This window comes from Podarcis pityusensis (genome assembly GCF_964106645.2).
Source record: "Podarcis pityusensis genome assembly, chromosome: 11".
Lineage (NCBI taxonomy): Eukaryota > Metazoa > Chordata > Lepidosauria > Squamata > Lacertidae > Podarcis > Podarcis pityusensis.
Window position 1 is genome coordinate 26104138 of NC_138036.1, and position 17514 is coordinate 26121651.

Here is a 17514-nt window from a genome sequence, read left to right on the forward strand (position 1 = left end):
TTTGAATGATACACAGTGAGGATTTATTGTATTAAATCAGCCCTTAACACACTTAAAAGGAAACTATAGGCGCAGGATTCAACAGCAAGGCTGTTTCTTCCTTAATGCTGCAGATAGGGAAAACTAGTTTTATTAGCAGACAGAAACCCCTAGAAACAGTCCTAGTTTAAAACCAATTTGTACAATAAAGTCAATTTCTTCATGAAACAAGAAATGGGAAGTAAAAACTATACAGACAATATTGGAAAACAGTAAACTATTCTTTATTTTAAGTGTTCTTTTATTAAACTTATTCCAAACAACACAAGACTGATCCATGAATCATCTATGGAAAACTGAAGAACAGATTCGAGTGTGAATAGCTGCTACCTAAACTGTTATCTGGAATGTGCATTTTTATTTGGAAAACAGTCTGCCTGATCTAACAGTGTGAAAAGGCTAGTTGTTTGCCATAAATGCAACACTTTCTGCTGTTTCAAACATATCTTATCCGGTTAGTTCACTGAACATCTGAACCGGGTGCTAATCAGCAACTTAAATATGGGGTGGTAGCCATGAAGGAGATTGCATCTCTGATCATACTTTTTGAAAAGACTATCATGACTGGTTAAATCAGCACTGGACTATTTCTACCCAGTGAGTTCAGGACACCAGTGTATAGCTACTGCCATTTCTAATTAATTTAAATGTTAATTACTCAAAAGCAATTTAATGAGTAGTTTGCGTTGCACCTTTATACCTCAAGCTTTATATTCCATATTTTCAGTATTCTAATTACACTTGCTCAGCAGCGACTCCTACTTCTGAATGAAAACATGTTTGAAGCACTGTCTTAATGCCAATAACTAGACACCCAAGGTACTCGAGAACTCGGAAAAGGACAGGTCAATGGGGACCAAGTATATTGAAAAACAAAGGTCAAAAACTGCTGCTTTGCAGAGTGAGTAGCTGAGGAAAAAGTCAAATGTTAACAGCACTGCAACACTCTTGGTGCTCTCCCACCCACTCAGAATTCTGAATATCCTCCAATGAACTACTTCCTGAATGTGGCAATATATTGTTAGCCTGAAAGTCTCTCTCGTTATAGACTTTATGCAGAAATGCATAAGTATGTTTGGTTGGAATTACAGTATAAAAAATATAGCGACAGGAGGTGCGTACAGGAAGGAAGAGGCATAAAGACAACAGCAACAAATAAAAATTCAGAACAAAGGCAGAACTAAAAGGGGATAACAAAAAGCTGACTTCAGATAATCTACAATATACATACTGTATTAACTTTCTGCTGTCAGATTTCCCTTAAGACAGTTTCTAATGTGCAACCAATACGTGGTTACATAAACCACAGATTACGTAAACAGGCACATGACAACTACATTGAATAGATAGTATGAGCATATAACTCATCTCTTTATAAAAACATGGTGTCATTCCATCAAAATTTTCAGAGCTATCTCCAGGGTAAAATCTTGGGTTCTGTGTACGCCAGAGAGACTATTTCTGCATATTACTGGGGAAACTTTCATCCCCATCTTTTGTTCTGATTCTACGCTGCTTTTTCCTCAACACCCCTTGCTGCACCTTTTCTGGCTAGGGCTTCTAAAATTCTCCCCACTATCCATCCATTACAAACTGATAAGGAGACTGAGAATCACCTATTGCTCAATCACAAGTTTTAAATATGGCTTTCATAATTTCCTTCTCCTTGCTCCTCTCAATACATTCATTGCAATGCAGAACTGCTGCTGTGCAAGTCCTGTCTATTAAGACAAGTATAGCAAAGAAGGAGGCCAAGCGTCCCCTTTTACATCTAGCCCAAGCTGCCCTATAAGAAATGTTTCCAATTATTTCACAGTAGCACTCCCTTTGAAAACTTAGTAGGTACTCCCTGCTTGTCAGCCTACATGCTGTACCCTCTTTGCCTGTACCTATGCATAGACCCGTAAATTCTGCACAGCTTAAATCTTTCTGGTCCAACTCCTACAAGACAGACCCATTTATTTCTCCCCCAGCTTAGGGTTTACTCACCCTCTTTCCATCTCCCACCACAACATCTTAGCCTGAAGCAACTCCAACAATCAGACCTATTGCTCTCCTTCCTTTCAAAAACCCTAGTAATGACCCACAATGTGGGAAAAAAGCAGTCTTCACTTTATAAGCTTATAAAGTAAGAAATGCAACATTAGTCATGCAAAATTGTTTTCGCTTGCCACAGCCTTGTCTCTGGGGCGGCAGCAACCCTTCAGTTTTGAGGAAAGGCTGCCTTATTTAATATATTTTGAATACAGATTTTACATAGGACTGACTAGCCTATCAAGCATTATTACTCCACAAGTAATATTATGTCACCACAAGTGGGTGATCTCTTTCAACGCACAATCCTAGTGCAAAAAATCCACTCTCTTAAAAGAGAACGAAAAATTGCATGCTTTTGTGCATTGATACAAAAATGCTGCCTTATATGTAAAGATTTTAATCTGTCACCAGTTTTATTTATAGTCCATTTACAAAGGCATCAATATACATACATGATATGTTCACATCTGTGTGCAATGAATCTGTTTTCAACAGACGATAAGGAATACACACAAAGGATTTCCAGTCTCATGTCTGAGAAGAATTACAATGGTGATATTTGCTACTAGCTACAGTATGCCTTTTGGAATTAGTAAAACAGTGTTCTATCACATGCTGCTTTTAATCAGGAATGCTCTTCAGTGCTGCCGCTGAAAGATCTGCTTCGAACGTGGTTCCGCAACTGCTCTATGAGTTCCGGGTTTTGCTGCTGTATCTGCTGTGCAAACTGCTGCCCTCTGTACAGAAATTTTTGTTTTTATTTTACAAAGATCAGTAAACGAGGGGAAGCCACTGTTGTGCTGTACTCAATGCACAGGAGCCAAAGCTCAAATTAACTCTGAAAGAAAGTACTAATCAGACAGCCCATTTGCCCTAAGCTGAGAAAAACATGAAATTTAGAAAGCTGTTCTTCATTTTGCTGAAAAGACAGGGAAAGCACAGGCCCAATGCTCAAAGGATCAGAACATAGATGTGAAGTTGTAACCAGCGACGGCAACAGAAAACAAGAACTACTAAGTCAGCCCCCTTTAAAACAACTTAAAAATAGACTATTTTCAATATTCCATTGGTCCATAAGCCCTGCCCAACCTTTACATTCAGTGGATGACGCCTTGCTAATGGTGTCATGTGTTAGGTATTAAACTACCAGTAACAGGGCCTTCAGAGTGGTTACACCAGCTTTGCAAAATTCTGTACCACTAACCATTAAAGGGACACGTTCTATTTTCAGTTTCAGGCGCCCAATGAAGACTTTTCTATTTAACCAGGCTTTCATCAACTGAACTGAACAACCAGTTTTGCCTGTGGCTGACATTGTTGATAATGAAGGAATTTTATATGCTGTTTGATACTGTTTTAGTGTACTCATGTCCTAATATACTTCTTATGTACTGTATTTGCATGCATAATACTGCATGAACATTCTTACGGACAAGCAGTCTATAAAATTTCATATGAATGAAAAGAACCTCATAAATAAATCATTTTCATAAATATTAACTTGCAATTGCAGTATATACGTCACTTACGCATGTATGAGACTTGACAGATCAGTGAGGCCACCGACACCTGCCGCAGGGCCCCCTATAGCATTTGTCATCATTCCCGACATCCTACAAGATTTTAGATACATGGAGAAATATAGGCATTAGAGAGTGTGTGTGTATGTGTGCGTGTGTGAGATATATACATTTATCAAGTGTTCTCTGCCATATTATATAAAGAAAATAAGCTACAAGTAAATGTAGCTGTTGCTCTGGGAAGGATGTCAATTGGCACAACTTTCCCTTGCACAACTCCAATTAAAGCAACTGGGAGTTTTAGAAGGCACAGCTGCTCTCTTGCACAATTCTGAGTCATTGCAATGGGGATCTGTGCTTGAGAAATTCCTGTTGAATTCTTCCGAATAACAATAAAATATTTTGCTGATAAAAGTATGATTTGCTAATAAAGTATTGGTCTTCTGCACCTCCTTCAATCTATTCAAGGTCTGTTCATGTATTATGTTGTCTCTGAGATCCCAGTGTCAGTTTTGATTCTAGGGTCTTAAGCCTCTTCTTCACCTATCTGCAGCACACATAATATTTAACAGATTTTTGCTCTTGGCAATCCCTGAATTGCTGCTTATTACTAGCAAGAAAAATGATTAATGACTTTTTAGCCCTAGGAAGTGCCTTCTGCGGGGGTGGGAGGAGGGAAGGAACAGGTGTGCCCATGAGGTGAAAACTGCTAGTTCAGAGTCCCCCCCCCCCCAAAAAAAACCCATATCCTCTGTGGTATGCCAAAGACTTTTTCACTTATGTCTTTCAACAGAGACTCCATTCTTAGTTCATACTTACAGTTGCTGAACTTGAGGATTCTGCATTAAACTTGCTGCCTGAAATGAAAGATGAAATGCCTTGAGTTGTAATGCAGCCAGTGTTTAGCCCATAGCACAGTGAATAAAGAGGCGGCTTGAAATTCCAAGCATTGTGAACAGAGGTCAAACCTTTGACCAACCCTAAGCTGTCTGGCAAGCAAATTCCTTGGGCTCGATCCAAACCTGCTGTTTTGCAAACAGAAGAGCTTTCTCAATTTGCAGAAGCGATCTGGATCCAGTGGAAGCTCCTGCTAGAGGAAAAGGGGCGAGGCAATTTTTGCCAATTTCCCTTGCCCTCTGCGGCTCTAAGAGCCACCTCCCACACTCTTCTGGAAGATGTTCCAACATTCTGGAGCAGGTTTTCAGGTAGCATAGGGGGGGATTTAGGGGGCAACTGGCAAAAACTGCATCTCCCTCCTTCCCGTCTGCCTATGAGAGCCCCCAGTTGGCAGAGTTCCATTCCAAACAGCTGTGGATCCAACACCTTACGGGGTCTCAGTTTTGAGAGGCTCATAGAATACCTCATTTTACCAGGATATACAATGTAGGTCCAGTTTCTAAGCAGCCATAAGACCCTCCCCAAAACTATTGTGAAATGCATTCCAAAGACTTGGGAGCAGAATTCATTATAGCAAAACAAAAGAATCAGTGACAATCTACCATGGGGTTTGTCAGCATTGAGTAAGAAGAGTTGAGGTTTCTAAATTGCTCTTCAGGAGAGCAAAATAAGATATGAAACAGAAGGAGGACCCGAAACGGAAACCACAAAAAAATAATTTTAAATGAACTTACCATGCTAATGAAGGCAGGATTGTTTATCAAGCTTGCCATGTCAAAACTTAATCCAGTTCCAGTCTGAAAATTAAATATACACATCAATCCTATACAAAGTAGCACCGAGTCATTACAATAGTTGAATAAATAGTTTGAAAGCCAACTTACAGGACTGGACATGTCTCTTAACTTCTGTTCAGCTATTTTCAGATTTGACTTATAGGAGTCATTTTCTGGATCAAGGTCCAGTGCTTTTCGATAGCTATTAATTGCTTCTTGGTATTTGTTCATTGAAGTCAGAGCCAATCTGATACGAACAAAGGAAGCCAATGTGAAAAAGCCAATCTGAAAGAGTATTTGTATTTTCTGATCTAATTCGCATTGATTTAAATGAAAAAAATGTAAAAGCTGCTTAAATTCTAAGGAAGTAGACTCTAGTCCACAAAACTTTTAAGACATAATAAGTTTGTTTTGGCTTTGAGGTGTTAGGGAACTCCCAGCAGTGAACTAGACTGTTGCCTACACTGACTGGCTGGTGTCCATTGAGACTAGCAGAGCGGAAGGCAGGAAGCCCAACGGTAGCTGAAACCAGAACCAGTGACAAGCAGAGCCACCTTCTGACTGGTTGTAAGTAAGAAGGCAGACAGATGGGGGCAGGGTGAGGTTGGTGGGGCAGTACCTCATTCAGTGCCAGTGCCAGGCTATTCTGTGCTCTAGACAAGACAAACTACTTGCACTCCCCCCCGCAAAAAAGTTAACTTCAATTTTCAAAAACAGATGTCTTGTATAAATGATAAAATTCTTCAAAATATAAAATAAAAGTAAAGTCGTATGAGAAATTTACAGCAAGCCTGCCGCTTACTTGCATTTAACTTGTGTGCATTCAGCTTTTCAAGCTTGACAAAAAAATTAAAAGGGGGCAGGGTTCTAGGAAAAATGTAAATGCTTTCTAGGGGTCGTTCTGGCTTTGCATGGTTTTGCTTGCATGCATAATGGCCAGGAACATAACCCCCATGTAAGATGCAAGTTACCTGTACTGTACTAGTAATTTTGGCTGTTCAGCTAAAGGTTGAAAGGTTCAGCTAAATTCAAAATTGCACATCTGCAGTCCTAGGTAGCCCAATAACGGTATCATCTCACCAGCTTTATGTCTCTTTTACAGAGGGTCCAACTTAACCAATACCATCTAACTCAAATATGTTTCTTATTGCAATTAGCACTGTAGTTGTACATATAATGTTTTAAGCCAAACGAAATTAATAGTTGCTATTGCTGCTGTATCATTCTCAGTGACATCCATATTGACTCCTCTTAGACAGAGTCTGCAGTGTTGATGTACTGGTAGAATAAAATAAATCTGATAGGCAGTTGCCAAGAGATCAGAAATTATCCCAGGGGCATACTGTAAGTGTGGCGAGAGTTTGATATCTGATGTGTAAGTGTGTTAGGACAACACACTTTAATTTGATGTTCAAACAAATTAGGTTTACTTACCCCATTCTTCCATATGCTTTGCTATATTTTGGATCTATTGCTATAGCTCTTTCACAGTCCGTTATTGCTTCATTATGGTTACTCAACTTACTTTGAGCAGCAGCTCTGAAGTGAAAAAGAAAAAGAACAAAGAGTGCAGCTAAGAAAAGTGTATATCAACAACGAGACTATCCATCCACTCATCAACCCAATCCAGTAATGTTGACATCCTAACATTTAAACTAATTTGCAGCCCAATCCTAATAATGTTTCCTTGGAAATTAATTCCAATCAATCTCAGCAGAACTTAATTCCAAGAAATATATTTAGCATTGCAACGCTATCCCCAGCAAAGTCACCTGAACAAAACTAACTTCGCAATGGACTGAACTGGACTACTTAAGGAAATGTAGTGGAGTTTTTATGGGGGGGGGGAACCATGCTGGTGATCAAACAAGGACAAGAGTTTGGAGCCGTGTTCTGGGGAACTGTAGACATATAGACAGATGGTAGAACTGATATAATTCATTGTTCCAAGTTTATTTACCTGTTGCAATAATAAACTGCATTATTTGGATCCAATTCTATAGCCTGAGTATAACAATCCACCGCAGCACCATAATTTTCTTCCTTCATGTGATTATTACCTGAAATAAATTGCAACAATAAAATTTTGTGGATAATTGGAATGCTGATGTATTAAACAACAGCCACAGATTGTTATAAACTACACCACATAAAACACTTTTATGACTCTGTTGCCCTTTGCAATTGTCTTTTCAGAAACAAATTGCTTTCAGCAGTATAACACATGCCAACTAGAACTATGCATGCCTTTTCCATGCAATTTTCCTTGATACAAAATGACACAACATATGACCTTTGCTTGTGGAAATTCAAGAGATTTCGTCATATTAAACAAGGAGGAAACTGGGTAGAATAAGCGAGTCAGTATAGTTTGGTAGCTAGAGTACTATAACTGTATCTGAAAGCTTTGTGTTTAGATGCCGTGTCAATAAATGAGTGGGGGCCTTGGACATATCACAGAACTGCAGCCTTGGTGCCCCCAAATCTCTAAAATAGGGGAAGCTTTTATTACCTATTTCATAGGCCTACAGCATGGGTGAACGGGATAACAACTGTAAGGATTTGCAGTATATATAAAATACTTAACAGTTACTCAATATATCTGTTCCATCTCTCTGTTCCATCTGAATCAGGAGAGGCAGTGGAGGTGAGAGCTTGGAGATGGTGATGGGCTTTATGTAGGTCAATAAAATGAAGCTGAATCCTGAGAAAACTGAGTTGGGACGTTTCCTGAGTTATCGCATCAGGGAGGTGTGAAGATGGCCTGTTCTGGATGATACCACACTCCCCTGGAGGGAGCAGGTCTGCAGTTTGACAGTGCTCCTGGATTCAACACTGCCACTGTGAGCTTCTTCCTCACAGAGTTACAATTCCCATCAACCCTTAACGAACTACAGTGCCCAGCATTCCTTGGGGGGTGGGAGCGGAACATGCCTTAAAGGTGTTGCTTGCAATCAGCACACAACAGAGACAAGGAACCTAACTCACTTTTATGGAAGTAAGTTTTACTAAATTCAGTGGGGTTACAGTGGTACCTCGCAAGACGAATGCCTCGCAAGACAAAAAACTCGCTAGACAAAAGGGTTTTTTGTTTTTTGAGCTGCTTCGCAAGACGATTTTCCCTATGGGCTTGCTTCGCAAGACGGAAACGTCTTGCAAGTTTGTTTCCTTTTTCTTAACACCGTTAATACAGTTGCGACTTGACTTTGAGGAGCAACTCATAGAACGCGGTGTGGTAGCCTTTTTTGAGGTTTTAAAAGACTTTGGTGATTTTTGAAGCTTTTCCAAAACTTTCCCGACACCGTGCTTCGCAAGACGAAAAAAATCGCAAGACGACAAAACTCGCGGAATGAATTAATTTCGTCTTGCGAGGCACCACTGTACTTCCAAACAGAGCTGCAAGTGTATTAAAAGAAATGTTAATCTACTAATTAGATAGGCAATTAAATTTGCACACAGGCACAAATCATATTTCTGAAGCAATAAGTATTTTGTTCTATTTATTTTCATTTTGTATGATGATAATAAAATACCTGGGGGGCAGGAATCACCCAACAAGCCCTTTCAGTGGAAGCCATGCACAAGGACTTCTGCTTGTGTAGCGTGGCTTCTCCCCCTGCTTCTCCCCCATGGCCACCCTAAATTTGGCTCCAAGGGAAGTCAGAAGAACCTCCAGAACAGTGTAGGTGATGGGGAGGGAGGAGAATGGAGGATTATTCCATCCGGCAAGCTGAAAATTTTATGCTGTCAGAGCAATTTCAAGAGTGTGACACTGAATTCCTCCCTTGTTTAATAGCAGTTACCTTCTCAGAAGACACACACTCTCTGTGTAAGAGAGAAAGAAAACTGCCTCTTCCAAGACTGAACTACTCACCGACAGTTTTTTATACAAGTTTGTATTAAAATATATATTTTAACTGCTGCCCAATTAAATGAGGGAACCTTTTTAGTAGTTTAGAAGTTTTTAATTGAATGAGTCCAGCTCACTAACTTTGCAGCCCTACTTCCAAGTAAGGATTGCGCTCTACATTTAAGTGTTCCTGTGCTTTTTCATTTCCTCCAGAGCAGCCAGCAGACTATTCCTTTCTATTTTACAGCATCTAATGCAATACCCAACAGTTTTCTACTAACAGGGTTGGCTAGAAGCCTGAATAGTGTGCATCATTCATGAACCATACTTCAATATGGCCGACAACTGAACTACGAAAGCTATGGCAAAATGGAATGGTATGTTTACTTCTTCTCAGTTACATACCTTCATCCTTCAGCTGGTCAGCTTTCTCAAGATCCTCTGGCAAAGAATCTGAGAGAGGCAGTATCTCATTCTATATGAATTTTAAAGAAAGGTAAATCTCATTTTTTAAATAATCTTATCTAGATTTAGCTACCTCTATTACCAATCTTAAATGGAAATTTAGCCAGAGTGGGCCTATCAGCAATGAGCAGGCTAATAAGTTAATATTAGCTTATTCTGCAAGGTACAGATGAATAATCTAAAAAAAGGACAAGAAAAATCAACTGGTATAAAGGATATTACTCTCGCTTTTAAGTGCATCAGGGAACTGAGACACAAATCAAAATAATACAGTAATCTGGAATATTCAGGTATGAATTGCATTTACTGTATTGGGTTTTAAAACAAAACATCCAGCTGTTGGGTGTGAAAGTGCAACGATCCATGCTGGACTCAGTTGCATGCAGTCAGCTTCTACAACATTGATTATAATCTGAGCACGTGACTGTCTTCTGCCTAAAACAAGTGGTGAATATTGCAAATCCTGTTTAATAAATATGCAGATTCTTGCATGCTGCGCAACGCTGGGTGCCGGAAATTTGTAATCTAGCTGTTAACTCAGTAACAGGTACCTGACCCTCAGAACCTTTGTACCCATATAAAAGTCTTATTTATTTTAAAATTAAACACTTGCTTTCAAGTAAAAACTTGGCACACACATATCAGGATAGTGACTATTGAGTATTTATTCATTTTTAGTTCATCTGTACGTATATATTTACTTATTACTGAAGCCTCTTTTGAGTGATTACCAGTGTTTGAACAATCATTATTTTGGCTTAATAAGATGAAATATGAATGAACCTTGTACCTGCACATGCAGTTTGTTTTGCTACCCTTTACTGGCCTGAATGAAACATGGTAGTCTCTTGTCCAAACCAGGAGACTGACTATACTTACTAGCCTTGGAACAAGACAGGATGGAACAAGACTACAAGTTTAAGTAAGCCTAACACATGGTTTAAGATTCTGGCTTGTTCCAAAGATGGTGACCACCATGTTTTCCTGTTCAAACTATGGTTCACTGGTGGCTTCTTCATTGAATTCAGGCATGTTGCAAAAGCAGTAGAAAAAGAGTTGCATGTGAGACTCTTTGTTCTTAGCTTATTAAGGGCAGATATGATTGTCTGAACCAGACCACTAGTCCCTTTTCTTCAACTAACATGCTAGAACTAAAACCGCCTAAGAAAACAAATAACTGTGCCCTGTTAAAATTATTTAAGTTATAAACATATCTGCTCCAATACAATCTTACCTTGTGACAAGAATCTTCAAACATTTCTGTCAAACGTATAGGTACTGCAAGATGGGAATCCTCCAAATTAATTTTAAAGACTGTCTCCAAACACTGAATTGCCACTGTAGAGAAATATGTTTTGTTTTGTTTTTTAAAAAGGAAACTACCTGTTAATTTACCAATATATACGAGTAACACAAATTCTTCATTCCATGGTTGCTGCCTTATAATGACAATTCACTAAAACCAGAATCAAACCCACTATTGCGGAAGAGTGACCGTATGTATGCCATGATAGAAGAAAGGCAGGTTATTAATGGCAGAAACCAAAGAACTTGAAAGAAATCAGAGGTGGATTTTGGCAGCTAAATCTGTGCAAATCAGCAAATATAACATGTAATGGATCAATAAAGCACTGCCTTCTCTCAGTCAGCACCAATGGACCCAGACTCAGTTGACGAACCTGGCCACAGGAACGTGCTTCATCAATAAGTACTTATAGATTTAAGTAGTTGTTTATAAGTACTAGTCAGCTTTCTCAGCCTCCATCAAAAGGCAATTTGGATTAGAATTTCTTTGGAAATGTACTTCATATGGGAAAAATAATGGTGTGGCTGTTTGTATCACGTCTTCCGTAGTTTCTAAGTCAACTACACCCTTTGGCCACTTTCACAAGAAACGGTAAACCATGGTTTAACGCTATGAGCCTGACCTAGAACAAGCCTGAGGGGATCCTTAGGCTCACAAAAACCTCTCTCCTGCCCCACAACTTTGGCAGCATTTAGGCTTATTTTCCCTGAATCTTGGCTTGTTGTGTCATCTGGACTGAGGACTGAAATTTATAACAAACTCTGGTTGGTGAATCAAGTCAGCTGGAGAACCCATGGTTTGAATTGGGCTTGCTTCTATACCAATCAGAGACCAACCACATTCATGTACTCCTACAGTGTCAACTCTTTCCGACAGGCAACAAGAGCTGGGCAATCATTCCTCTCTATGGCTAAATAAGGACAGACTGGGCCTATCTTGATAACTTGCAATATTTATTTCTCTCTCTCTCTTTAACGTCACAAAAATGTTTGATTTAACAAAAGTGCATGTGTTATCCAAGCAAGAAAAACAAACGAACATGTCATCTGCACAACTTCCATTAGTACCAAAGGTGCAGAGTTTCTAAAATAATAACGGGCCTTCTAGAACAAACTGCATCATCTGTTTGCAATTGCTATAAAGCACTCTGACCTCCTGGGATAGAACAGTCTAAAATAAACAAATGGTTTCAAATAAAAGTTTATTTAGGTTTGTGATACTTCCAAACAATTTTCTGGAATTCAGAATGGTTTTATAGGATATCAACGTTATTAAGTTACTTTGCTGTTAAAGAATAATGAGCATGTTTTGGAGTAAAACTATTGCAACAGCTTCACTATTCCCCTACCTCCTTACTCCAAAAAGTTCAGGTAATGTACATCAGCCTTCCCCAAACTGATGCCCCCTCCTGTTTTGGACCAAAACTCCCATCAGACGCAACCAGAATGGCCAATAATCCTAGGATGATGAGAGCTATAGCACAAAACATTTAGAGGGACACCACGATGGAGGAAGCTAATGTATACCCGATACTCTCTCACAACAAACCTGAGAGGTTAGGGCTTGGTGTCAGCTGGTAAGATTTGCAGTTCAGGTTGGATTTTAACCTGGGTTTCCCCAAGCTGAGTACAACACTATATATTTACACTGCTTTTGTTTTGGGAAAGGAAACTTTTAACCTGGAATTATTTCCAACCTTTCCAAAAAAACCTGTCAATTGTTTATTTATTTTAACAAACTTTTCCTAACAAAAAGCCAAGCTGCCTTCTTTTTTATTGCTGAGATGCTTTCCAAGCCAGCAAGCTCAACATGGAATCACACCCTCAATCTTTGCAGGCCAGCAAGGCCTAAAAAACCCCCGAATACATATTCGCCCAGCAAAACTGCATTTGATGTTAAGAAAAAACCTGCGAAAAAACAAGGGAGTATGCCAGAGTGGCACATGACACAAGGGCAGAGCAGCACTCACTGGCATGGGGAAAAGGGCACAACAGGGTAACAGTAAGTATTGGGGGGGCACCTCCAAAATAGAAGCAGCCCACAGGTGCACATCTGTGGAGCCACTGAAAAACTCATGAGTTCCCTGGACCTCTGGCCTGCCTTTCCCATTCCTGGGGAGGGGCATCACCACTTGAAGGGCACCACTGATGCTCCATCTCCCGCCAACCCCATATATTATTACTGGGAGTATGGCAAGGTGGGGGATGAAGGGGCAGATTCTTCCATGCATGAAGTTGCTCAATTCCTGCTGCCCATACTCTGCTGGTCAAGGTACATGCTGTGCCAAGGAACTCATAATTCCCATATATTTATGTAGGAGAGTGTAAAAGGTCTTGTAAGTCATACAAAGGGCCTCAATTGCCAAGCAATTTGTGATGCCTGCCTGATTAGTCCCATCATCTTGCTGCACCCATTTTGCTTAATAGGTCATGACTCCTCTTTGCTTCTGTATAAGCTTCCTATTCCTGTCTATGCCCTCAATCTGTGCAACCAGTCACACTACAGTAGTACCTCTGGTTAAGTACTTAATTCGTTCCGGAGGTCTGTTCTTAACCTGAAACTGTTCTTGACCTGAAGCACCACTTTAGCTAATGGGGGCCTCCTGCTGCCGCTGCGCTGCCGGAGCATGATTTCTGCTCTCATCCTGAAGCAAAGTTCTTAACCTGAAGCACTATTTCTGGGTTAGCGGAGTCTGTAACCTGAAGCATATGTAACCTGAAGCGTATGTAACCTGAGGTACCACTGTATATTTATGTCAAGAGTGGGAAGCCTGTGACGTGCCAGATGAACGTTGGACTTCAGCTTTTACCATCCCTGACCAGTGGCAATGCTGGCTGGGGATAATGGGAGTTGGAGCCCCCAAAATTTGGAGAGTCCCGTGTTCCCCAGCCCAATCTATAGCCTGATCCATAGCCTTCTCAATATAGCTTCTCATGAAGCTATATTGCTTCATGCTCTGCTTGAGCTTTAACATCTCTCTTCCCCTGCTACTTAATCTCACCGTATGCTTGGATTGCTTACACTGAGAAAAATTCTACTGTCTAATCAAGCACAATTTTTCCAATCCCTCAGCATGTCAGTTCCATTTGACTCTATCTTGCTGGGTTATGCCTATGCAAGTATTGCAGTTCACTGTTCTGAATGAAAGGGGGCCACCACTGAAAAGGCTTGATCCCGTGTTGCCATCCTCCAAATCTCCTGTGGAGGAGGAACATGAAGCAGTGCCTCAGATGATCTCAGGGTCCAGGTCAGTTCATTTACAGCCTAGCAATCACACATCTACATCCAGTGCAGAATAAGGCAATTTCATGTATGTAATGAATCTGCTGTTGGCCCACAGATGGCTCCCAAATGAACTATGGTTTTGCCATCATCTCCTTTCAACTCTCGGGTAGGAAGTACCCTGAAAAACTCCAGTTGACTACATACCAAGCAGGATGGGAGCCACTCCCAGCTGAAATTCCCTCAACATAGAGGGGCAGACCTAGAGCTAAACCTCCCTATCCTTGCCTTTGATCTAAGCATGTCACATGGAAGACTTTACTGTGCCTCCGTGGTGTATGAAGCAAGAAAGATGAGCCTCACCAGCCTCCAGAAGCAATTTTTGGCTACCAAGCCCACCCAGTTTGTGGTTTCCTGCCAACTGAGCCTCATTGTTGCTCCATGTAAACTAAGAGCATAAGGATCAGGCCAATGGGACATCTATGGCAGCATCCTGTTCTCATAGTAGCTGCTCAGATGCCTGCAGGAAACCTGGATGCAAGACCCGAACACAAGAGCATTCTCTCCTCTTGTGGTTTCCAGAAACTGGCATTTAGAAGCCTTGCTGTTTCTGATCATGGAGACAGATCATCATGGCTAGTTGCCATTGATAAGCCTTATCCTTTATATAGTTGTCCAATCCTCTTTTAAAGCCACCCTAGTTGGTGTCCATTGCTGCTTCCATCACTGCCTCCGGTGGGAGTGAGTTCCACAGTTTAACTATGCACAGCATGCAGACAAACCAGGCGCCAGGCCTGGCTGCCCACTGCAACCTGACCCAGCTCTCTCTAGGAATTACGCACTGCAAGGGAACATTGGTTGTGTTTCGACAAGCTGTCTTTCTGGGAAGTCTGTCTGCTATTAGTCATCTTCTAACAAGGTGTCTCTGCTTGAAAACCTCCAGCACAGAATAAAACAAACACAGCTTTAATGCCTCTCTTGGTTTTCACACATTTGACATCAACACTTCCATCAGGCATCATGACTCTTCAGTCATCACCACAAACCTTCCAAGCTTTCTTGTTCATCTGATGTGAATGCATCCATCTGACTCTGTTCTCGCAAGAAATGGATGACAGCATATACAAGGCGTTTGACAGAAGACATTTTCAAGGTCTGTGAAGCTCCCCTGAATCACAAAAGTAAGAACAATCAAATTAGTTCTAAGGAAATACAGGGAAACCCAGTAAAACTGAGAACGCAAAAGCTTTTAGATTTCAACAACAGTTTTTCTGGATGCTACTTTACTGAATTACGCTGAAGCTAGAAGAGTTTGTTGTGGATAATGAAGACTCCTTTATCATAGACTATAGGGCTCTGCCCACTCCAATTTTTTTTTAAATTCAATTAAATAGTATTGCATTAACCAATCTTTTTTGCTTCCCCCCATTGCTGTTCCTCTCCAAAAACCAAAACAGGGAAGGGATAAGGCATGGGTCGGCAAACTAAGGCCTGCGGGCCGGATCAGGCTCAATTGCCTTCTGGATCCGGCCCGCGGATGGTCCGGGAATCGCACATGCACTCTTTCCCTTTTCTTCCCTTGGTGGTGGTGCCGGCACCTCCTCCCTCCCTCCTGGCTTCTTCCTGCCCTGCCTAGAGGAGGAAGGGGGCTGGGCTTTGTTGGTGCCAGCAGCAGCAGTGCTCAAGCGGCGGCCATTTTAAGCAGCCCTTCTCCGGAGCCCTTTCATGCACCACTCATCGTCCCCTTGCTGCCGCCGCCAGCCCCTGCAGCTTGCAAGACACAGGTAAGCAGCCACCAGGGCTCGTCCAGTGCTGTGGAGAAGGGAGGGGAGAGTCAGGGGGGATGGCTCCCCAAATCTTTGCCAAGAGAAAGATGAGAGACATAAGACCGAGCAATGCAGAAGAGCTGAAGGCTGCTATTGAAGCTTCCTGGTCTTCCATAACACCTCAGCAGTGCCACAGGCTGATAGCATCCATGCCATGCAACATTGAGGCAGTAATTGATGCAAAAGGGGCCCAAACCAAGAAATGAGTACATATGCATGCTTCTACTTCTCAGAGGTCCAATATTGCTCTATTTGCAGTCCTTGTTTTGCTGATTTCATTTAATATTCTATTTTTCTGAGACTGTTAATTTGGGGTTTTCATCAGCTGTATGCCATGATTATCACAATTATAACAAATAAAGGCTTGACATATCTCGCTTTGCATGTCATGAGTCTATCTCATAGATTAGTTTCACCTTTTAAGTTGAATTACTGAAATAAATGAACTTTTCCACAATATTCTAATTTTCCGAGTTTCACCTGTATATGCATGGATTTGGTTGGGTTGCAATATTGACTTCTGGGAGGGGTTGAAGTGAGGAAGAGAGAGGTTGCTGCAGTTTGGGTACAGTTTCCCCAAAGAGTAGAGCTGGGGTGTGTTTCCTGGTCTGTTCAAGTGTTCTCCTTAGTTCTCAAAATATGAAGGCTATTATTTTTAATAACCTTTTATTGGATTTTATAAACAAGGATCGTAGGAATAATAATACAAATAAATATACCAAGCCTTCTTATTTCATTTGTATATCACAAAAATAGCATAATAAATTTTCAGTAATATCTATAACATATGGTTCATTATTAGTGATCAATGTGTAAGTTCTTGGTTCGTGAATTTAAACAAAAACAAAGAACAGAGATAACAGGTAACATTCAGCATCACATAGCCGAACATCCAATCAGGAGCCCTTGTGATTGTACTTAGAATAAGTATGAGTAATAGTCATTTTCCCTCTAATTTTACCAATGAAACAATATCAAGTGTTGGTCTATTTATGAATGCAGGAGGGGGCGTTCAAAGGGAAGACAATAATTTATGTTTCAATAAAATTGAGATAAACCAGACTGAGCCAAATGTTGTACATTTTCTGGACTACTGGCATATGGAGGCTATTATGATCTATGCTTGGTGGCTCATACTCAGAGGCCAGGGGAGCGAGTCGTAGTGCTAAGATTCTGTGAACCTTGAGGGGGTTAAGATGGGGCGAGCTTGGGTTCCAAATGAGCTTTTAGAAATTGCTTGAAGCCTGAGTTTGGGAGGAAGCTTGGCACATTCCATATCCTTAAGGGAACTCTTTTCTTCATTTAATGGCAAACCAAGTCCCAGTGCTGAAGAATGAGTGCACTCACCACCGGAGACAAGAACTCAGACTACATGTTGCTGGGCTCAAGATGTTCACGAAAGACAGCAGGTTTGTCACTATGGATCTTATGTCTACTGTGAGGCTGCATTTTGGGTTTTGCTGAGGCATACACTTTATTTATTTATTTAAAACATGTCTAAACCATCTTTCAATTAGATATTCCTGAGGCAGTTTAGAAAACAAAAAACAAATGAAACGACAACAATCGATAAAAC

General features: G+C 40.7%; 1 protein-coding gene across 1 annotated transcript in view; it reads right to left on the bottom strand.

Annotated features, from left to right (window-relative positions):
- Positions 1–17514, bottom strand: part of SGTB (small glutamine rich tetratricopeptide repeat co-chaperone beta) — a 19010-nt gene continuing 1496 nt past the window's right edge. Inside the window, exons 2-11 of the mRNA XM_080973109.1 lie at positions 15159–15280; positions 10819–10922; positions 9525–9594; positions 7230–7329; positions 6704–6808; positions 5378–5516; positions 5228–5290; positions 4416–4453; positions 3606–3689; positions 1–2813 (exon numbers count right to left, since the gene is read on the bottom strand). Coding sequence (XP_080829235.1) covers positions 2702–2813; positions 3606–3689; positions 4416–4453; positions 5228–5290; positions 5378–5516; positions 6704–6808; positions 7230–7329; positions 9525–9594; positions 10819–10922; positions 15159–15258 — 915 coding nt within the window. The 5' untranslated portion in view covers positions 15259–15280 and the 3' untranslated portion in view covers positions 1–2701. The remainder of the gene's footprint in view (positions 2814–3605; positions 3690–4415; positions 4454–5227; positions 5291–5377; positions 5517–6703; positions 6809–7229; positions 7330–9524; positions 9595–10818; positions 10923–15158; positions 15281–17514) is intronic.